The sequence below is a fragment of the Poecilia formosa genome, unplaced genomic scaffold, assembly GCF_000485575.1.
Source record: "Poecilia formosa unplaced genomic scaffold, Poecilia_formosa-5.1.2 Scaffold4, whole genome shotgun sequence".
Lineage (NCBI taxonomy): Eukaryota > Metazoa > Chordata > Actinopteri > Cyprinodontiformes > Poeciliidae > Poecilia > Poecilia formosa.
The window spans coordinates 2039595-2059134 of NW_006799943.1; the positions used below are offsets into that span (position 1 = coordinate 2039595).

General features: G+C 39.7%; 1 protein-coding gene across 2 annotated transcripts in view; it reads right to left on the reverse strand.

Annotated features, from left to right (window-relative positions):
* Positions 1-223: 223 nt before the first annotated feature.
* Positions 224-19540, reverse strand: part of mpp2b (MAGUK p55 scaffold protein 2b) — a 52920-nt gene continuing 33603 nt past the window's right edge. For both annotated transcript variants that reach the window (XM_007559588.2, XM_007559580.2), the window contains 10 exons: positions 11094-11246; positions 10828-10983; positions 9538-9765; positions 6044-6175; positions 5852-5954; positions 3393-3461; positions 3104-3265; positions 2446-2648; positions 1917-2045; positions 224-1304 (listed from right to left, as the gene is read on the reverse strand). In XM_007559588.2, the coding sequence (XP_007559650.1) occupies positions 1128-1304; positions 1917-2045; positions 2446-2648; positions 3104-3265; positions 3393-3461; positions 5852-5954; positions 6044-6175; positions 9538-9765; positions 10828-10983; positions 11094-11246 (1512 nt within the window). In that variant the 3' untranslated portion in view covers positions 224-1127. The remainder of the gene's footprint in view (positions 1305-1916; positions 2046-2445; positions 2649-3103; positions 3266-3392; positions 3462-5851; positions 5955-6043; positions 6176-9537; positions 9766-10827; positions 10984-11093; positions 11247-19540) is intronic.

Genomic DNA, 19540 nt, shown 5'->3' on the forward strand with positions numbered 1-19540 from the left:
ATGAACACTTTTGCATATATGCATATCAAAATTACTTAACAAAAAGAGTGCAACATTTTTTAACCAACTGCGTTTTTAATAAACTTTTGATATGAAGATCAGAATAAAGAGTACTGCAAACCAGCCGAATCATCAGAGCACCAGGTGTTTCTTTGATATTCTATACACTCTTTATTACAATACAGTACTTACAGGCTGAAAGAAAGATTAAATGGACAATAAATAAGCTGACAGAGTTATGTGTTTATTCCTAAGGAACATGTACACTGACAGAAATGAAAAGTTCCATGATGAAAAAATAGTTTCCTTGGCTTTTGAACCATATTAAGGCAAAAGTAAACATGAATTTGAAGCCACTGGTAACCGGTTTTACGTAAAAGTAAAAAAAAAAAAAAAAAAAAAAAACTATCTTCCATCAAGAGTCCAAGAAGTAAATGTTAAGGTCAAATGTTTCCCCTTCGTTAAACAATGCACACAACAGGTCTAGGCTACTGAAGGTGTTACGGTTTGATTGTTACTGGTGCTACGGATTAAACTCAAACATCTGCTGCATCCTCTAACTGTCAGGACGAACGCACAGAAATCAACATTCAAAAAGGAAAGAAGATGAATGAAAACTGTCTCAACATGAACATCCTCCATTCTTCCCAAAGCAGAAATGTGTGTGTTTCCTTTCCGGTGCGTCAGTCAGTGTATTGCATGTTTATTTCAGTAACTATTGCCATTTTTTAGCACATTTCTGAACACGTACAATCATACCGTGTGATCAAATGGCAAAAATATTAAGTTTTCAACACAAATGTGACATTTGGTATCTTTCTTCAATCCTTCCTACAGAACAAATGTAAACATTTACACTACATAAAGTATTTAAGATTTGTGAAGGCTAAAACTGTCCCTCCGACATTTAAACGATCTCACTACAACTCATCGTTGTCTCTAAAGCCTCCTCAACAAACAACCAGTTTTGACAAATTAATCACAACTTGACATTAGGGTCAACAGAGGAACACTTAGTTTGTACAAAAAAATGTGTCTCCGTGAGGCTGGTCGCCTGTGCCGATGTCCGCCGTGCGGCTCCATCGGCGCAGGTGACGATGCGTCCTCCGACTCTTTGTGGGCAATGCTCAGAACACCCAGCTGACCGGCACCCACTGATGCTCCATGGAGAGCTTCTCCAGCGCCACCCGGAGGCTGCGGAAGGCTGCCTCCAAACCATCGTTCACGATGCAAAGATCAAAGTAATGTCCGTAGGCCCTCTTTATGCGCTCACTCTCGTCCACTGTCCTCTTTAGTTCAGAGTCCTGGGACCGGCACATTGGAGAGAACAGCGCTTTTAGACTTATGCTATATCTACCATGTCACTTTGTGAAATGCAACTCCAAATCAATTGCCAAAAAATTATGTTCTTGTTCATTTTTCAGAATAAGGTGAGCTGAAATGCTGCTTAACATGCTATTGGCTGGCCATTTCCAAAGCATCCAAGCCAGGCGTGCCATTGATTTTCCTTAGCCCTCATTGGAGCCACTTTGAGAAACACTGGTCTAACTTGTTCAACTTGACAATGTAATAAACTAAATTGGAAGAACTTTATTTAATTACTTGTCACCAATTTCAGTATTTTCTTTAAGTTGTATCAACTGTTCAGTTTTTTCAGTGCAGTTCAAGTTAGATGATGATAAATGATGTTCTGAAGGCTCAGGTGAATCCTGATGATATTTATTTTTTAATATCCATTAGGTGGCACTTTATAGCTATGGCTGATACTAAGTACAAAAAATTATGGGAAAAGTATCAAACTGTTTTTTTTTTCATAAAATAAAATTAATGAATTAAATTAAGTAACTTTTTTTCAGAGGAAAAATAATCATTAAGAAGATCAATTGAGAAATAAGTCTAATGACCCAAACACTCACCGTCATCTGTTTAGTGACGACTCCTGATTCAATGGCTGACCTGTTCATTGCTTTGAGGACTTCAAAGTCTGGGGCTTCAATGAACACAACGTAGGGCAGGAATTCAGATGTTCGCAGCACTTTAAGGGCCTTCAGAGGAAAAACAGGTACAGTTAGGATAGATTCAAACCAACGGAGAACAGAAATTCAAAAAGCTCCAAAAGGCAGTCAAAACTTAGCAACTTTGTACATAAATTTGGCAACTTTTCAGACCTCTAACTGGAGAGTTTGGCAACAACACTTTGCAGTGTCAGTTACAAAAAATAAAAATCAATTAGTATCAGGTCAGGCTTTCTAAAGATTAGTGATCGGCCTGAAATCTGTAACTGGTGCAGCAGTAGCTCCAAACATCAGAACCTTACTCTACCATTAATAAGATCAGCCGTATCTTTTTCCATCTCTGTAGTTTTTTATTTCAGGTAAACCTTAAAGATGTGTTTGGTTAGTGTGTGAGTATTGACAGGTATAAAAACAGAGTAACAAACTGCACCTGTGGGTTGACGTCCAGGATGCAGATCTTTCCCGTTTCTATCACCTCATGTATGGAGTTGATCTTCGTGCCGTACAGGTTGCTGTCGTACTCGCCGTGCTCCAGGAAACGGCCGCTTTTGATGTCACACTCCATCTCGCTCCGCGACATGAAACCGTACATCTGACCGTCTCGCTCGTCCACCTTCGGCTTCCTGGAGGTGACTGAGCGATGGAGATGCATTCAAACACAGAGACAGCTGTCTGTCAATCAGCTGTCTGAATGAGTTTTTAGGCAATCCTGTGAAGACACTGTTGCAGTGATCGATGCATCTAAAGATAAATGCATGGATGAGTTTCTCTTCAGGTGATAGAAGGCTGACTTTGAACTCTGAAGGTTCAGATCTGAGTCCATCACTACACCCACATTCCAGACCTGATCACTATTTTCTAGTTGTAGTAACTGAAGCTGATTGTTCCTCTTTATGTAGGAAGATAATAACGTCAGCTTTGTTTCTGTTCAGTAATGGCACATCCATGTATTCTACTGCTCTCCATTCAGTCTGACTGATCTTGAGCTATTTTTCACAGAGCAATGGTCAACAATCTCCAGAAACTGACCAAATGAGAACATGTGAAACAAATAGTGTGACCAAAGACTGTCTGTTCCAGTCACTCACAGGGTATGGTGGTCCCATAGCGCTGAGGGTCTGACACCAGCAGCTTGTTCTTCAGACTGCGTCGCCCGACTCCCTGCGCTCCAATCAGAACCAGCGTCTTCCTCCTAAAAGGAGGGACTTTGGCAACCTCTTCATAGATCCGTAGTTCATGTCGATCAAATTCTGAAAACAAAACAAAAAAAAAAAAAAAAAAAACAAACAAAAAGGAAACAGAACAAAGAATAAACGATGACAAACTGTAAGTAATCATTTCATACATATCTGAAACAAAATGTCAGGATCCATTTACCTGCATTCTTGGTGGTTAAATACATCATCTTTTTTTTCTTCTTACCGCCCATTCCTGCACACAAGGGACCTAAAACAGAGAGAAAACATAAAATAAGTTAAACCCTGTGTAAGCTGAGTCCATGGTACTGAGTCATATTCAATAAGCTGGAATACGCGTTCAGATGAGACTTGTCAGATTAAAAATACCCTTTGAAGTTAACAACCTTTAAGCACGTATCAAACATAATTTTTTTTAAAAAGTTTTTTTTATTATTGGTCAGATGTAATATTCTCATTTTAGGCTGTGCTTACTGCCTGGAAACTATCAATATTTTTCAGGTGTTGACTGGGAAAATGTTTAACCCTTGTATTTACAAATGGGGTCCAACCGACCCCACACTTGTATCACTTGTATCATTTGCCTCAGTCCTCGCACGCACAAGGGTTAGACAGCACCGCCAAACCACCTCGAGTCAGATGTAGCTGTCATGACAAGTCTCTAGATGGCGCTGTCATCGAATGAGCATGAGCCTTTCATCATTAGCTTCCACTTCATTAGCCTCCACCTCAGTAACGTGTCTGAAATATATGGAATATGTTTATTCTTTATCAGAAATTATGTTAATGTTAACAGGTTAAGTAGCACAGCACAGTGCTACCCACCATTGTTATTGCTGTTATTTGCCGGTTCATGGGTACAGCCATATGTTCTGCGCCTTCACACCTGCGGAGTACGTTACACCTCCACGGGGATTGTTACAGAAAAGTTTCAAAAATGCAAACATGTGAGAGACAATAAAATAATAACAAAAAATAATTTTCTTAAAAGTAAAAATGTATTTACTCTCTTTGTTTTCTTCAGGTTGTACCAGAGATATTTTCTATAAAATATCTAAACAAATATCCATTTTAGTTTTGACTGTTTTTTTTATTCTTAAATTATAAATGCTTTTTTCCTTTTAGTAAATCTTCTTTGCAAATGTGCTGTTTTTTTGACTCTAGTGGCCTTTTTATTTGATAGTTAATTGACAGGAGGGTGGGTAATGAGAGAAGGGGGAAGACGTGCAACAAAGGTCACCAAGGCTGGGAATTGAACCTGTGACAGCTGTGTTGAGGACTAAGGCCTCCATATGTGGGTTGTGCTTAACCCCTGTGCCACCACAGCACAACCCATGTGCTGGTTTAAATATAATTTACAAAATATAATAATCCATTTTAAGTTAAAAAACAATGAATTTGTTGGCTCTGTTTTGTTTTCTGCTTATCCCAAGATCTCTCTTTTTGCAGAATAAAAAGAGAATTTGTTTACAATGAAGCAGAAGGCACCACTAGATGGCGCTGTGCACCAGCACTAACCAGACAGCGCGTTCTGCTGGTGCCAGGAAGCACCTGTGACTTGGCAAGCTGTTAACCTTCTGCTCAGTGTAGCAGACTATCTGGTCAAGGAAACACGAGCTCAGTGTCAAATCTGGCTTTAATTCTGCTTTTCAACAGCTGAACCAGCAAATTAATGGCAATGCTACGCCACAGGTTCTCTGCTCCAACACTGGAATTCTGACTGTGCTCTCAGAACAACAAGAGGAGTGTGTGCTGGCAGACAGATGTGTCCTCTGGCTCAGAGGACAGTACGTCTAGGTGAAGGACGCAGGGCCTGCTATGACTCAGCGCCTGCTTTGTTCGCCGCTTAAGACCTTTTCTACTGCGGATCTAAGCGCATAAGACAAACCCTCCCCTCACCTGCATGTTTCATGTGTACAGAGATCTGTATCGATCTGTGTTTTGTTTACGGAGCTCATATTGCCTCTCCTGAATCAATGCTCCGTCTTGGTGAGGATGGTTTGTGAATGTCAGACGCTGCTGCTTAAAGCAGCAGAGTCATGTAAAATCAACTTTTTCGAGCTTTACATCATGTTATGATGTTATTCCTTCATCAAAAACAAATCTGGAGTGTTGCCTTGATTCCTTGATATATGTCTGAGAAATCCTTTAATCTGCCGTGGCAACCATTACCGGGACAAAGCTCTAGTTTTCAACCTTCCAACTCACAGAGTAGCCCTACCCCTTCAGACTAGCCAGAAGCAATTAGCAAACATCAGGTGGAACTGCTCATCTGCTGAGTTCATAACAGGAGCTACTCAGTGTAACACTGGTAAAACATTGTTAAAGGGTTAATAGAGGAGCCATGCTGTAATGACTTCCCTAAGGCGGAGTTTCAGAAAGAGCAGAAGCTTTTAAAGAAGCCCAATACATTAATACATACAGCATTTTTTAACAAGTCAAATTAACATAGCTTCTTGATTCTGCTATGAAACCGCACTATGTGCCTGAAAAACACATAGTACTGCCCCAGAATGCATCTTTCTGACCTTTTTTGCGGTTATTGGCAGAGGGTGGGAGAGCGAAATTAGAAGAAATACATGTACGATTCAGAGAGGAACAGATGTCTGATGGGGAATGTGGGTAAATGTGAGGGACTACCTGTGGTGGCGAGCTCCATGTCCCTCTTCACAAACGCTTTCCTCTTCTCCTCCAGAAGCTGGCTCGGAATGAGGCCCGCGCTGCCTCCCTCTATGTGACACGCCTGGGAGGGAAACCCAAACAGCTTGAGCTTAACAGGGGAAAAAAGAAAAAAGCAGAGCAAGGATGTGTGTGTCTGAATACTAGATTCACCTGCCACCAGTTCAGGTCTTCCTGGTTAAAGATCTGCAGAATGTCTCCGCTGGTGAAGCTGAGGCCCGCCTCCTTGCAGGGAATCAGGTTGTCGTGAGTGGGGTCGTAATCAAAGTGACACTTCACGAAGGCCTGTAGTGGGACAGGAAAGAATATCGTTAAAACTAACGCGATAGGCTGAGAACTGGACAGGCTGTCCTTGATATTAGAATAAAGCTGGGGAGTATTGTGGTTATGTAAGCTGTGGGTGAGCATCAGTCAGTCAAACAGCCTACTCCCCTTCTCAGGTCGACGAAATAAGACAAAGCCTCTTTTTGATGGCGAGAGACATGCAGAGAATGTAACGATCTTGTTTTTAGTTGCATAGAAAGTACTTCTTCCCCACGTTCATGTGTTCAGCTGTTTCTTTCTTACATGAAGTCATTAATAGAGCTGTTACAGCCATTAGCTGCCGTCAAGGCAACTGTAGTACACCTGGTTCATTGTTTTGTTGTTTGGTTCAAGGTGGCAGTAGATGCATGTTATTTAACATGAAACATTAAGTTATATATGTGTGGAAGCTTTCAGTGAATTAGTGTAGGTGTTCATTTGTTTGGTTAAGGGTGCATTCAAATCTGAAGGTGAACTTATATTTCATTCCACAAGCCATATTGTTGCCCCGGGGAAACATTAGCTGGCACACATGGGGCATTCTACCTGAAGAAGCTGGTTGTGAGAAATTTGTCATCTTTATTCCTCCTGAGTCAGTGTGGCTAATAAGATATGGTTTTGTTTTATTTGTATTTTTTAATTATGTAAATCCTCTATTTCTAGTGAACTAATTTAGGTTTGTGTTACCTTTTTTCAGTTCTGGTGGCATTTTCTCTCTAGAATTTGTGATGGCCATAGCAAATCATTGTCTTTCCTGTCCTTAAACCTTTTTGTAACCACTTTGGGTCACTGTCCATATGGAAGACCAATCTGTACCAAAGTTTTTACTTCACACTCTGCCAGCCTTATATGACAGTAACTCAATGCCAGGCTGCAGGACTTGTAGCTGCAGAGAAGGACGGTTAAGAAAAAATAACTCATGGCAGGGCAAATGAGGAAAACAAGCCGACATGTTGCAGCAGCTCTCACGATGTACTATTTCCTCAGATTTGTTTTGCAGCTACGCTGTATTTCTACATCAGTGCTTCATGGAACTTTTCATGCTGACCACCAGATATGTCCTTGCATGAAACATTTTGACAAAGATGGAGAATAACAACAGGAACTCATGCTTAGGAGGAGGGATTGCTGCAAAGTCATGGGCTTGATGCAATCAGCTGCTCTCCCTTATATAGATAATGTTTTACTACTTGGAATCAAATGATAAACTAAATTTTTTTATTTGCCATCTTAAATATGACTCAGTTGGACTGCATGGAACTGGATTTGAAACCGATCATATCAGCAGAAAATAAATTCGATTTTGACTGGATATATTCAGACTGGTTATTTAATTCATTTCAGCAACAAGGCAATTCAAAATGCTTTGCAGTCAACAATTACAAAACAAGCAATAAACATTACATTATTTTGTCAAATGCCATAATCAAATTCATCAATAGACATCAAATATGTTGATCCAGTTATTACTAATGAAAGCAGCTCTATACAGGTGGGTTTTCAGCCTTGATTTAAAGGAACTCAGTGTTTCGGCTTGTTTGCAGTTTTCTGGAAGTTTGTTCCAGATTTGTGGCACATAGAAGATGAACACTGCTTCTCTGTAAAAATAAACCAAAGTGAAACTGAATTGAAATAACAAGAAAAAACAGAAGGAGAAATGGAGAATTAAAGGGAAAGACAAAATCAGTATCCATGGCAACCATCTCCTCCCCCTGCACTTGACGCAATTTCTTTTAGTCCTTTTACTGAACTGATGCAAGAAAATAAAACCCCCAGCAGCTCTCTCTCTACATAAAGGTTCTCTACATAAAGGCTCTTCGATCACAACGAGTGAACAGAAGGTTAGCACACTGACCCTGGTTAGCGAGAAGAGAGAACCTATGGTGGAAATGTGCTGATGAGCGTCAGAAAGCAGTGAGCACAGTATTTCAGAGGATCACTGGATCACTTCCTGCTGACAGGTTTATAGCTTCCTGCCGGGCTGAGTGGTGGCCTCCATTTTTAACAGGTTCTTTAACGGCCTCCCCAGCTCTGGTTCGTTTCGTTTCTATGATCTATGTCATTTCTACGGGCAGGCAGCAGCTCCAAGAGCTGCATGACTTCTAGGAACTCTGGCCAAAGGGTTGTAGCGTGAAAAAAAAATCAGAGCTGAAATAATCAGAGGCTCTGGTGGGCAGAACACAGTGAATAAGACTTTAAACACACATTAAGTTTAATTTTTGTTTTTGTGAGTCTTTACAGCTTTCTGAAATGTGATTTCTAGTTTCCTACCTGACGATTTTCAAATGTAGAATTAATAGAATTAATATTAATAGCAATGTTGTCCACTGTATGTTGTTTTATATAAAACCCCAAGAGTTTTCTTGTCTGTGCTTTTCAGTCTTTTTTGTGTGTGTATGTGGTTTCTGGAACTGACGGTTTGACGGGACACACCACTCTACTCCTGAGCGTCCTGTCTTTGAAGAACCTTTACAAGCCATCACAGGTATCTGCATCAGTAAGATGCAGGCTCCACCAATTTAACCTTTTCTGAAGATTATGGTTAGTAATTAGAAAACACACTTCACACACAACTTTTTTCATTGTACAATTGCTAAATAATTTATGCTGAGGAAACTACAATTGTTTGCAGTAGTTTATGCAATATCATTTAGAAAGTAATGTTCTTCCATCCACCTATTTTCAATACATACTTTTGACTGCAGGGAACCTGGGCTTGTGTCAACAGTCAATGGGTAAAATCGCTGGTGGACCCCGAAAATGTCGGTTGTTCAACACACAGACACACATTCACATCCAAGGGCAAGTCAGACTATTTAACTAAGTGAAATCAGATTACTCAGTGGAAATCCATAGATTACCTGGAGAACATTCAGATCCAAAAAGGCAGAGTTTTGGATTCAAGTCCCTCTTCCTCTGAAACAACAAACTGACAACTGTCCCACTGTGCAGTCAGTCAATTAAAAAGACCTCAGTGCTCTTTGTATTGACCTCATCTTTCCATTCTCTTTGTAAAACATCAGCATGTATGATCACTTCACTCATATGGGGTCACAGTTTGACCAGTTCCACAACTAGAGGATGAATGTAACAAACTGTTATTTCTAGGTGTTTCTCCAAATTAAAAAAGCAGATTAAAGAGAAAAATACACAATAAACTAAACTACATTAATATTTATTGTACTTTCTCAACTCAGCATAGAAGGTTCCAGACAGCATAGCGGGTGCCAGGAAGGGCTGGAAGCGGGCGCCGCTTACTGATGGAAATGTCAGCATCCTTTTAAGCAAATGAGAACATTTCTAAACTCTATTAGCCAGAGTGTTCCTCTCTTTAAGGGCCTGACCTGTCTGGGTGTGTGTGGCTCCTGGTAGCTGGGCAGGATCTTCAGCACCACGCTGCCACTCGCCTCCTTAAGCATCTCCTGGAGCACCTTGGGGTCATTGCCCACCTCCTTGCCGTTGACCTCCTTGATAATGTCGCCCACGTGCAGCAGGCCTTGCTGGTCAATCATGCCGCCGTGAAGAATTCTGGCAATCACCAGTTCACCATTCTCCACTCGGAAGGTCACTCCCTGTTAGGGAACGATCACACATCACCTGTGGCAACCTCAAAGCTGAACACCTTTGTAATAGCAGAAAAGCTTGAAGAGGCAGTGCTATGTAAAAATTTACTTTTATAGCTTGACATCATGTTATAATTTTATTCCCTCATCAAAAACATAACTGGAGTGTTGCCTTGATGTTTTTATGCGTGTTGGAGAAATGCTTTAATCTCCAGCGGCAACCACTCAGCTGTGTAAAACACCTGGTTGGACTTAGCTCCGCCTTCGAGACACAGCTCCTCCTCTGAGCTGCAGTTTCTGGGCTTCTGCTTCACAGAGCAGCTCTCCCCGTGACTCCAACAATCCTTTAGACTAGCCAGCAGCAATTAGCAAACACCTGGTGGAACTGCACATCAGCTGAGCTTAATATACAAGCTACTCTAAATACTAGACAGGCCTTCTCATTGTCTTTTTTTAAATAATTTGTTAAAACTTACTTGTATAATACGGTTTTTAATATCTGAATTTCTATTGTATTTGACATTTACATTTCTATTTCTATGTGTTTTAGTTTGATTTGGTGTCATTTATCAAGTGGTTTTAAAGTTCTTTGCAAATCAAATATTATTTATTATCATTAGTTCACAATCTAACGCTAGTAAAAACGTTGTTAAAGGGTTAATAGAGGACCCACGTTGTGATGACTTCCTGGAGGCAGAGTTTCAGAAAGAGCAGAAGCTTAAAAAGAGCTACTGCTCTTTTTAAGCTTCTGCTTAAAAAGAGCAGGAGTTTACTCTGAATATCTTTGTCTGGAAGTAAATGCATTTATGATCCAAAAAAGCTCTAGCAAAAGACACCTGGAAGGGTTAAACAGTATTTAGGCGACTCAGCTCCTGGCAAAGTTCATGTACTTGTTTTCGTTAAGTCAGCTCCATGCCAGTAAATCCCAGCCCTCCCTCCTGTGCTGCCAGTCTAAATAAATCTGAATTTGTTCTCCCTTTAAGCATCTTATTAGCAGATCTCATTAGACTGAGTGCATGAGCTTCATCAGGATTTCCTGTATATCATCTCACTGCATCTGTGTGTTCCTACCAAGTGTTCTCCAGACACCTTCCTGATGCCCACCATCCGGACTGCGTCTGGCGGAACAGGCTGGTTGTTGAGGGCCGCGTCCATGAAGGAGCAGGGGCTGGGCGGGGGTGTCTCATAATTTTTGGATGCCACAGAATCGTGGGTCTCCAGGAGGGACTGTGGACAGAACCATAAACATTCACAACAGACAGTGACATGCTGCTGAGATAAACCAGTCAAAGTGTGTTTAGGAAATACTAATAAGCTCAAAGCAAACTTGTCCAGACCTGGAAGTGAGGCTCCTTCAGGATGCGGACGAGCTCTTCGGCCGCCTGGCTCCTGTGTGCGAGTGGACCGAGCTCTTTGAGGATGTCCTGGACCAGCTCCACGTTGTTCTCACTCACAGCTTCCAGTTTGGGCTCCTCAAAGCGCTCGTGGGCCTTGGTTACAGAAAACGCTCATGTTCATCACTCTGCCTCCAACCAAAGCCTCATCTCTCTGTCTAAATGACATTGTACATTTTTCCAACAGGTAGTGCATAATTGTGAGGCAGAATGAAAATGATACATGGTTTTCAACTATTTTTACAAATAAAATTAAAATTGGTATTTTTTGTTCCATTTCCTTTGTGTAACCCATCAAGAGCAACTAAAGTTCAGAAGACACTTAAAGTTGCATACAGATAATCTGTGAAGATATTGATCTCTTCCAGATCCTTTCTGAGCTGCTATTGCTATTTGAAGAAATGCACCATTCCCTATCAAAATCAACCAATCAGAGCCAGAGGGAGGGGTTAGCACTGTCAATCGATGCTGCTCAATGTGCTAATGGCAGATAAACAACTCACTGTTTCAGGAAAACGATTTATCCATCGTCATTGACGGCTATGCTAACTAGCATTAGCATTCACGTGATGAATCAGGTGTAGTGTAATGAGCCTGAGCATGAGAGTGATTGACCTCCTGGCAGGAGGAGGGTCTGATTGGTTGTTTCTGAGTGGACTAGTAGTACTGGGAGGTCTGGAAGAAGACTGGAAGCTGGATTTTCTCACAGATTGTCTTATACTGTCACAACATAATGATAATTTTAACAAACATGTAAACAAACTTATTTTTTTAAAATAAAAGTTACTGCAGCTTTAACTAGAGAACTAGAGAACCCTTTTCCACTGGCTTCAACACACCAGCTCCACTCTACCCGGCTCGCTTTGCAAGTCTTTCCACCAGCAGTTTTTCGAGGCTGGTCACTGATTTTTCGGTCCCTGCTTTGGAGCAGGGCCAGCTGGGCTGATTGCAAACTCATTGCAACACGGAAGTGATGCAAGTGGTGGAACAATGAGATGCCAGCTTTTCTTTGCATCAATATTCAAGCACAGCTTGATGGAGCAAAGAGGAATGAGTCATTTTTGTCAATCCAGCAGTTCCACAGATGAAATCAAGAAAACTACAGACAACCGTGAGCATCCTCTTTATGAACAGAGTGTTTGCAGTCAGAGGCTTCTTCAGATTTGCTGTATCACATCCTGCTACAGGAGAACCTTAATGCCCACAATCATCAACCCCTGTCAAAACTCTTTAAAGAAAATTGTTTGACATGCAGCAAGATTGATTTTCCCTCAGAGATTGGTAAAGTATTTTCAATTTTAAATTTTGACCTTTGTCATCAATCTGAGCTGTTTAAAAAAAAAAAACTAAATCAGAAAACATATTCATAATAACCATAATGTGCTGCCAACTCAATATAGGTGTCCAGAAAAATATCACAAAGGACTGTTTGGAATGCAGCATTAGTTGACTAATATATTCAAAGTGTCATGAATTCTGCATGCTAATAAGTTACTCAGGCTATTGGATGGAATCTCAATGCAGTAATGCCCACACTTGACTTTGATGATAGAGTCCAACACACTAAAGGTCACAGAGTGTTGGAAACCAAAATGAAACGGACAAGAGAGGAAAATGCAGATGCATCACAGCCAACATGATGATTGCAATATTTACTAGTAATATCACCATTCAAAGACTTTCTAATGTGGTGCACTCGTAAAGCTGCAACTTTTATTAATTAATTTTTTATATATATATTTATATTTGTTGTATATGTACGGTATGAGATATCTGTGAAAAAAAATCAAGCTCTGCCTTATCTCAGTGCTAACTAGTCGCAACCAATCACAGCCAGGAGGCGGGTCTTAGTGCTGTCAATCATTCTCCATATGGTGCCACTCATCGTTGCTGTTGGGAATGCTAAGGATAGTCTTAGAGCATCTCTTAGAGCATCTCTTAGAGCAGCACATCATCGGTTAGCATAGCCACACTGATGATGGCGGATAACCAGTTTTCGTGCAGCAGTAAATTGTTTCTCCACCATTAGTACCCTGATCAGTGAGTACATGAGGTTGATTGATAGCGCTAAGCCCCTCCTCCTGGCTCTGACTGGTTGTTTTTGGTCAGAAGTGTTGCATTTTTTCAGACAGCAATAGTTGCTCAGGTAGGATGTCGAGGAGATCGGTCTTTTCACAGATTATCTGTCCCATAAACTGTCACGACATGCTGACAGTTTTAATAAATACGTAAAAAAAAAACTGTTTTTAAAATAAAAGTTACATACTACAGCTTTTATTTTAACCTAAAAAAACATACAAATGTGCCCCGATGGGGGAAAACTGTAGATAAAAACTGGATTCATGGATAACTTCCCACTGTGAGGGTTAAAATTGGTTTTCTCATCCTTAATAACCATTTAGCTTTTATCTGTTAGCATATAACACACTAAAACTGTAAGTTGTATAGACCATAGTATGCAAAATGAAATGAAAATCCAGATATTATTTAAACTCAATTTGAACTCAATTATTCCAGGGGACACAGGAAAAAAACTATCTACACCAAAACTCCTAGGGGTCAGCAGGTTGAAAGGTCTTATTTAGTCCTGATAACCTCTTCCAACAACCTGTCATAATAAATACAATGGTCTGTTTCACATTTTCAATCCATAGTTTTCATTTTCCCTCTTTCTTTTCAACATACAACTTGCATCTTAGTGTACGTGCCAGATAGCTAACAAGTGCCCAGAATGCAATGCAGTATGACATTTGGGATATTCCCTATTGGCAGCTGCATGTAAAGCTGTGTGCTTGAGAATCCCAGTTGTCAGGCAGTTCCACGGAGGATTGGTCCAGTGGGACTGACCGCGGTTCTAGCAGAAACCATGTTTATTTGCTGGGGAGAAGGGGAAGAAGCCCTGCAGCGAGACAGGAAGGAAGCAATACCCACAAGTATGCTGACTCTTCCACATGTTTCCATGTCAAATTAATCATGGAAACATGCAATGTTCCCTTCAGCAGAGATCTGTGTAATAATTACAGAAATATCAGAAACACTTTTTCAGGTTTTCTGATTGTGTGTGTGTTTTTGTGGAGCTTAGAGGAGTCTGCTTCTGATTGGTTGACAAACTCCTGCCTGACTAGTTAATGAGCTAATCTCACATTCACCCTTTTTTTTCTTTTATTGTTTCAACTGTCCAATTCAATTAAGTTTATATTGCACCAATTCACAACAAATTATGTCTGGAGGCACTTTTTTCCCCCAACATTATCTTTATTGGTTTTACAACAATGCTTTCAATAATATACAGGACATAAGTGTGCTCTCATATCGAAGGAAAAGTCAAGGGTAGTTAAATGATTGTCCAGCGTCAGTCAGGGCATTATGAGATCTCTTAGAGCAGCACTTACTACATACAGAGTGTATGAGAAAAGAAAATCAACTCCCCTAATACGTCTGGAGGAACTTTACAAAAAACAATAATTTAAATTAAATCACACGCACATTCCAATTGTTCCTATTTATCAAATAGTATAGTAAGCTCAAATAATTGTTGAAATTACTAATTACTGCTGCTGGCTAGTTTGAAGGAGCTCAGAGGAGGAGCACAGCTGAATGGTTGCCATGGGAGATTAAAGGATTCCTCAAACATGCATCCAAAAATCAAGGCAACACTCCAGGTATGGTTTGAGGAGGGAATAACATTATAACATGCTGCAAAGCTCAAAAGTTATTTTTACATAATACTGCCCCTTTAAGTGTAATTGTCAAATGGCGCTTTGACTAAAGTCCGAGAGGTTGGAGTCCTTGTCAAACAGTTGTCAAACGGCATTTTGACTAAAGTCCGAAAAACCTAGAGGTTGGAGTCCTTGTCAAACGGTGTTTTTGACTAAATTCCCAGCGGGTTAGAGTCCCAGTTAAACAACGTTTAACTGAAGTCCTAAAAGGGGGGCGCGCGCTTTCATGTTTTATCTTTTTTAATCTTTTATTTTTTTTCAAAATCTCTTTCTCTTTCTCACTGTTTATTCAATGTCACATGCTGTTTTTATTTTAATTATGTAAAGCACTTTCAAATGCCTTGCTGCTGAAATGTGCTATACAAATAAAATTTGATTGATTGATTGTTTTGAGTATTTGTTCCAAATGTTAATTAGCTACAAAACTGATAAGTGCATGAACAGCAACACATTCTAAGTTGGTTTTAATTTCATTACATATTACCTTATAAATGTTGTGCCCTGCCTCTTTGTTGCTTGGATACCGTACAATGTCAATAAAGTTGCTAAGCAAAAGGATGAACAGATTAGTTTTTCCAGATGAAATCTGCCCTGATGCTGCAAGGTGAGCTGACCCTCCATACAGTTTGTCTAACAGAACTCTTCTAACCCATTAAAAATTGTGAGGTTGAGTTGTTTGCACTTTGCTTGGTAATTACAAGCACCAGTGGCTAACACCATCATGCTGCATCCTTGCACACCTGCACCTATGTTATGACTCGGTATCCGTGTGACGGCGCCTTATTTGCCTTTCGTTGCATCAACTGAGCTTGTGAAAACGTTTATGGATCTGTCACAGGGGGTCAAGGGAAATAATATTCTTGGAAAGTCTTTTCACATCCTTCAGTAAGGCTGCATCAGCAGATGAATTTTTTATGAGACGGGCTCATCAATACATTGAGCACGCAGTCAAACATACGGACGAACACAGCGGTCGCGCTTTTACACGACAACAGGACATTAGCGGTTTTCTGCAGGGGGATGATCTAAACAGTGAAAGAGAAAATCTAAAGAAGACAGGAATTGAGGGGGGGGATTGAAAATGTAAGAGAGCAAATAAGGCTTTGTTTTTGGGAATACCAGATGAGCACTGCCTGGAAATCCCCCCAGAGAGTCCATGCTCTGATCCGAGCTGCTTTTGGACAGCTGAATGATGCTGCAAAGGTTTATACTCTTGGCTCCATGTAAGTCTGAGAATTAGTCCACAAAGCAATGCATCAGGGCGGCAAACCTCTACGTAACAGAAAGTTGGTGCAGTCTAGGAAGGATAAATGTGCTTACCGTTACTAATGACTGTAGGGTGAACAAAGAATGTTAAAAATAGCTTTTGGAATACGTTAACTTCCTTCATGCTGGCAGTACTCAATGCTGTGATTCTTCCTCTTCTGGCTGTCCTGGTGAAGAGTCCACATTTTTAAGAGGGCATGAAAGACTGTGCTTTTGGCAAGACATGGTAGAGAAAGACTTTGACAAGCGAAGGGGAAAAAAACACGAGGCGTAGTGGGAAGAAGCTCTGACAACACTGTCTTCCTCCACTAAGCTCTTCTCCTTTCACTTCAAAAAGTTATAGCCTGAGACGTCACTGTTCCTCTATGTAACATGGAGAACTAGTTGAGACCGATTTTATGTTAAGGACTAATAATAAAATGAAACTTAAATGTTCATTCTATATTTTTTACTTTGTATTAAAATCCAAATAAACAGTTAAATATAATAGATTATGGGGAGCTAATGGAGACCAAATTAAATAGATAAATAAATACATGATTTAAATGTTTAAATAATTTATTTAACAATTAAATTATTAAATATGTCATTAAATCATTAAGATGCACACATGTTATAGCAGATAATTAATCAAATGTGATAATATTTATTTTATTTAATTTCATGGCTCTCGTTCCTGTTCTTCACCAGTAAATAATTTTATCTGTCAAACTCCCCTATCAAAGTCTAGCGGTGGGGTTCTGGGTGGGGATAGCAATGATTTGATGATTTCTTGTACTCCAATACATTAGCCTAATTTTTTTACAAATCATGGCAGCCCTGATTTAATTTTGTCCCTTCCTTAATAGATATAACAGCAACTGTACTCTATATATTTCTGTAGCAGTAGGAATAGTTGTAGCTTTTCTGCTAAAGCAATGCAAACTTCATTTATTATATACATTTAAATTTTTCTATCAATCCCGTATTATCACAGACCCACGGTCTTTTTACTCAACATTTTACTATTAGAATCTTACATTAGCCCATGTCTGCACTGAATATTCCACCACTATGGACAAGTAGAGGTCACAACAAAACACAGTGTCTTTCTTTTCAAGAGTGGGCGTTTCTCCCAAAAATGGGTGGAGTTTGATACAAAACAAGCAAAAGAAGTAATTTATAAAGTCGGAAAATAGACATTCTACAAAAAGTATGAACCACACGCTGTAGCTTGTGTCCGCTTAGCTAATAAGCAAACTAAATAATGAACACAGCTGAATATCTAAACAAACATTTACTTACAACAGTTTTGCTAATAACATCACATTTGTTTTTCGATTTTTTAATTCTCTAAATATGCCATTATAGCAGAACTGCTTGGTCTACTTTAAACAGATCAGATTTGGAGCAGATGTGAAAGCTTATAGGAGCTCTGGTGGAGATCAGGCAGCAGAACTCTGTGTGTTTATGTGAGTATGCATATATTGATTTATATATTTAACTGGACTTGTATGTGTGCTTGAACTCCTCTGTTCATTGATTTTTAGCAAATAGTTTCAGACACTAAAGTATCCTAATGAGTAATGAGTAATTTTGCTAATGCAAAAAGCAAAAGAAAGGGAAACCATTCTACCCTGGAATCAATTTTCCAGTTCATACAGACACACATAACAACACACACTCCGACAGCAGGTTTAGATTAACTAATTAACCTAACCTGCTTGTTTTCAGACTGTGGGAGGAAAGTGAATTACCAGGAGAAAACCCACAGATGCAAGGAGAGAACATACAAACTCCACACAAAAAAGTCTTCACAGCCTAGATTTCAACTGGAGCCAGATGTGTGTATTATCTTGTTATAATTTAGCAGTTTTCCTCATCATGTCTGTTAGATTCATACTATTTGCCAAAACAACACAGTGTCTGCAAGCAAGAGATCAGAGAAAACTAGACAGAGCATATATGCGTATTCTGTTAGCATACTGGTTCCTTCATCTATGCAAAGTTTGAGCTTGAAATGTTAAATTCTTCAACATGTTAAGATTTGCTTTAAAAAAGACATTTCCAACTGCAGAGAAAGCTCCAAAAATGCCTTGACTTCTTGTTTCAAAATCATACCGATCCACAGTCATTCCAACTATCTGCCTGTAGAAAATTACATACTATCCAGACTCAATTTTCAAGATATTTATGTCATTTTTAGGCACTATAGATCATTGAGTAAACAACATACGCCTGGCGGTTTTTCACCAGAGATCTCAAACCAAAATGCTGAAGCCAAATTAATATCCAGCTTTGTGGTAAAGAGCTATTTCAGGGAGCTGTGTTTTTTGGCAAGCGGGTAAATTTAGAAAAATCTGGAGAGGATTATCTTTGATTAACAGCAGATGCTTTAAATCATGGTCTTTGGGTTTGGGGTTAATAAAGTCTTCCTACATAAAAGATTTTGAGGAGAAAACCTCGATAAGGTTACTGCTCTTACTTTCCATCCACCCTTACACCAGGTGGAAATAAAAGAGCAGACATGAATTTAAGACTATGACAACAAAATGAAGCCAGGACAGGGAAATGGAAATGTGATTGCAATTGATGAGCTAAAGACGGTTACAGCAAGATGACATTTGAATTTCAAATTTGGATGTGAAATGTTTCACCTCGGCAGCGACTTTTTCACATTTTGTTTTACAACAAAGTAACTTCAAGCGTGTTTTATCGGGATTTTATGTGTCAGGCTGACAGAATGATGCATTGTTTTCTTGTCTTTTTTGTTTTTAGAAGTTAAAGACTTAAAAGTTTCATGCACTTTTTATTCAGCTTTACTTTGTGACATCCTCAGAGGTTTCTTGGAGAAGTCTGGAGAGCAAACAGGATTGAGCGGACCAAAAGAACACAGCAGACCGGTCAGTGGATCATAGTTGTTGTCTGCAACTTTGGCCATTATGAAAGAATGACAAGAAGAATGCCATTATTGAAAAAAAAGCCATAAGAGGTCATGCTTTCAGGTCACCACGAACCATGGAGGGGACGCAAAGAATAAGGTTCTCTGGTCAGATGGGATCAAAACTAAAACATGCTAAATTCTAAGTCAAACGGAAAACTTGTACTGGACATCCCCTTAAACACATCATCCCCCACAGTGAAACACAGTGGCAGCTTCATAATTTAGGAATATGTTTCTTCAGCAGGGAAAGGGGAGCTGGTGACACGTAGTGTAAGGACAGTTGGAGATAAATACAAAACAATATTGGAAGAAAGCTTGTTTCCTTTCAGTCAGTATATTAAAAGTATACCTACCTGAAGATGGCCTTTTAACTAGAATGTTAAGACAAATCTTAATGTGGCAACTCATGAGATCCTCCCAGAAGGATATGTGTGTGTGTGTGTGTGTGTGTGTGTGTGTGCGTGTGCGTGCGTGCGTGCGTG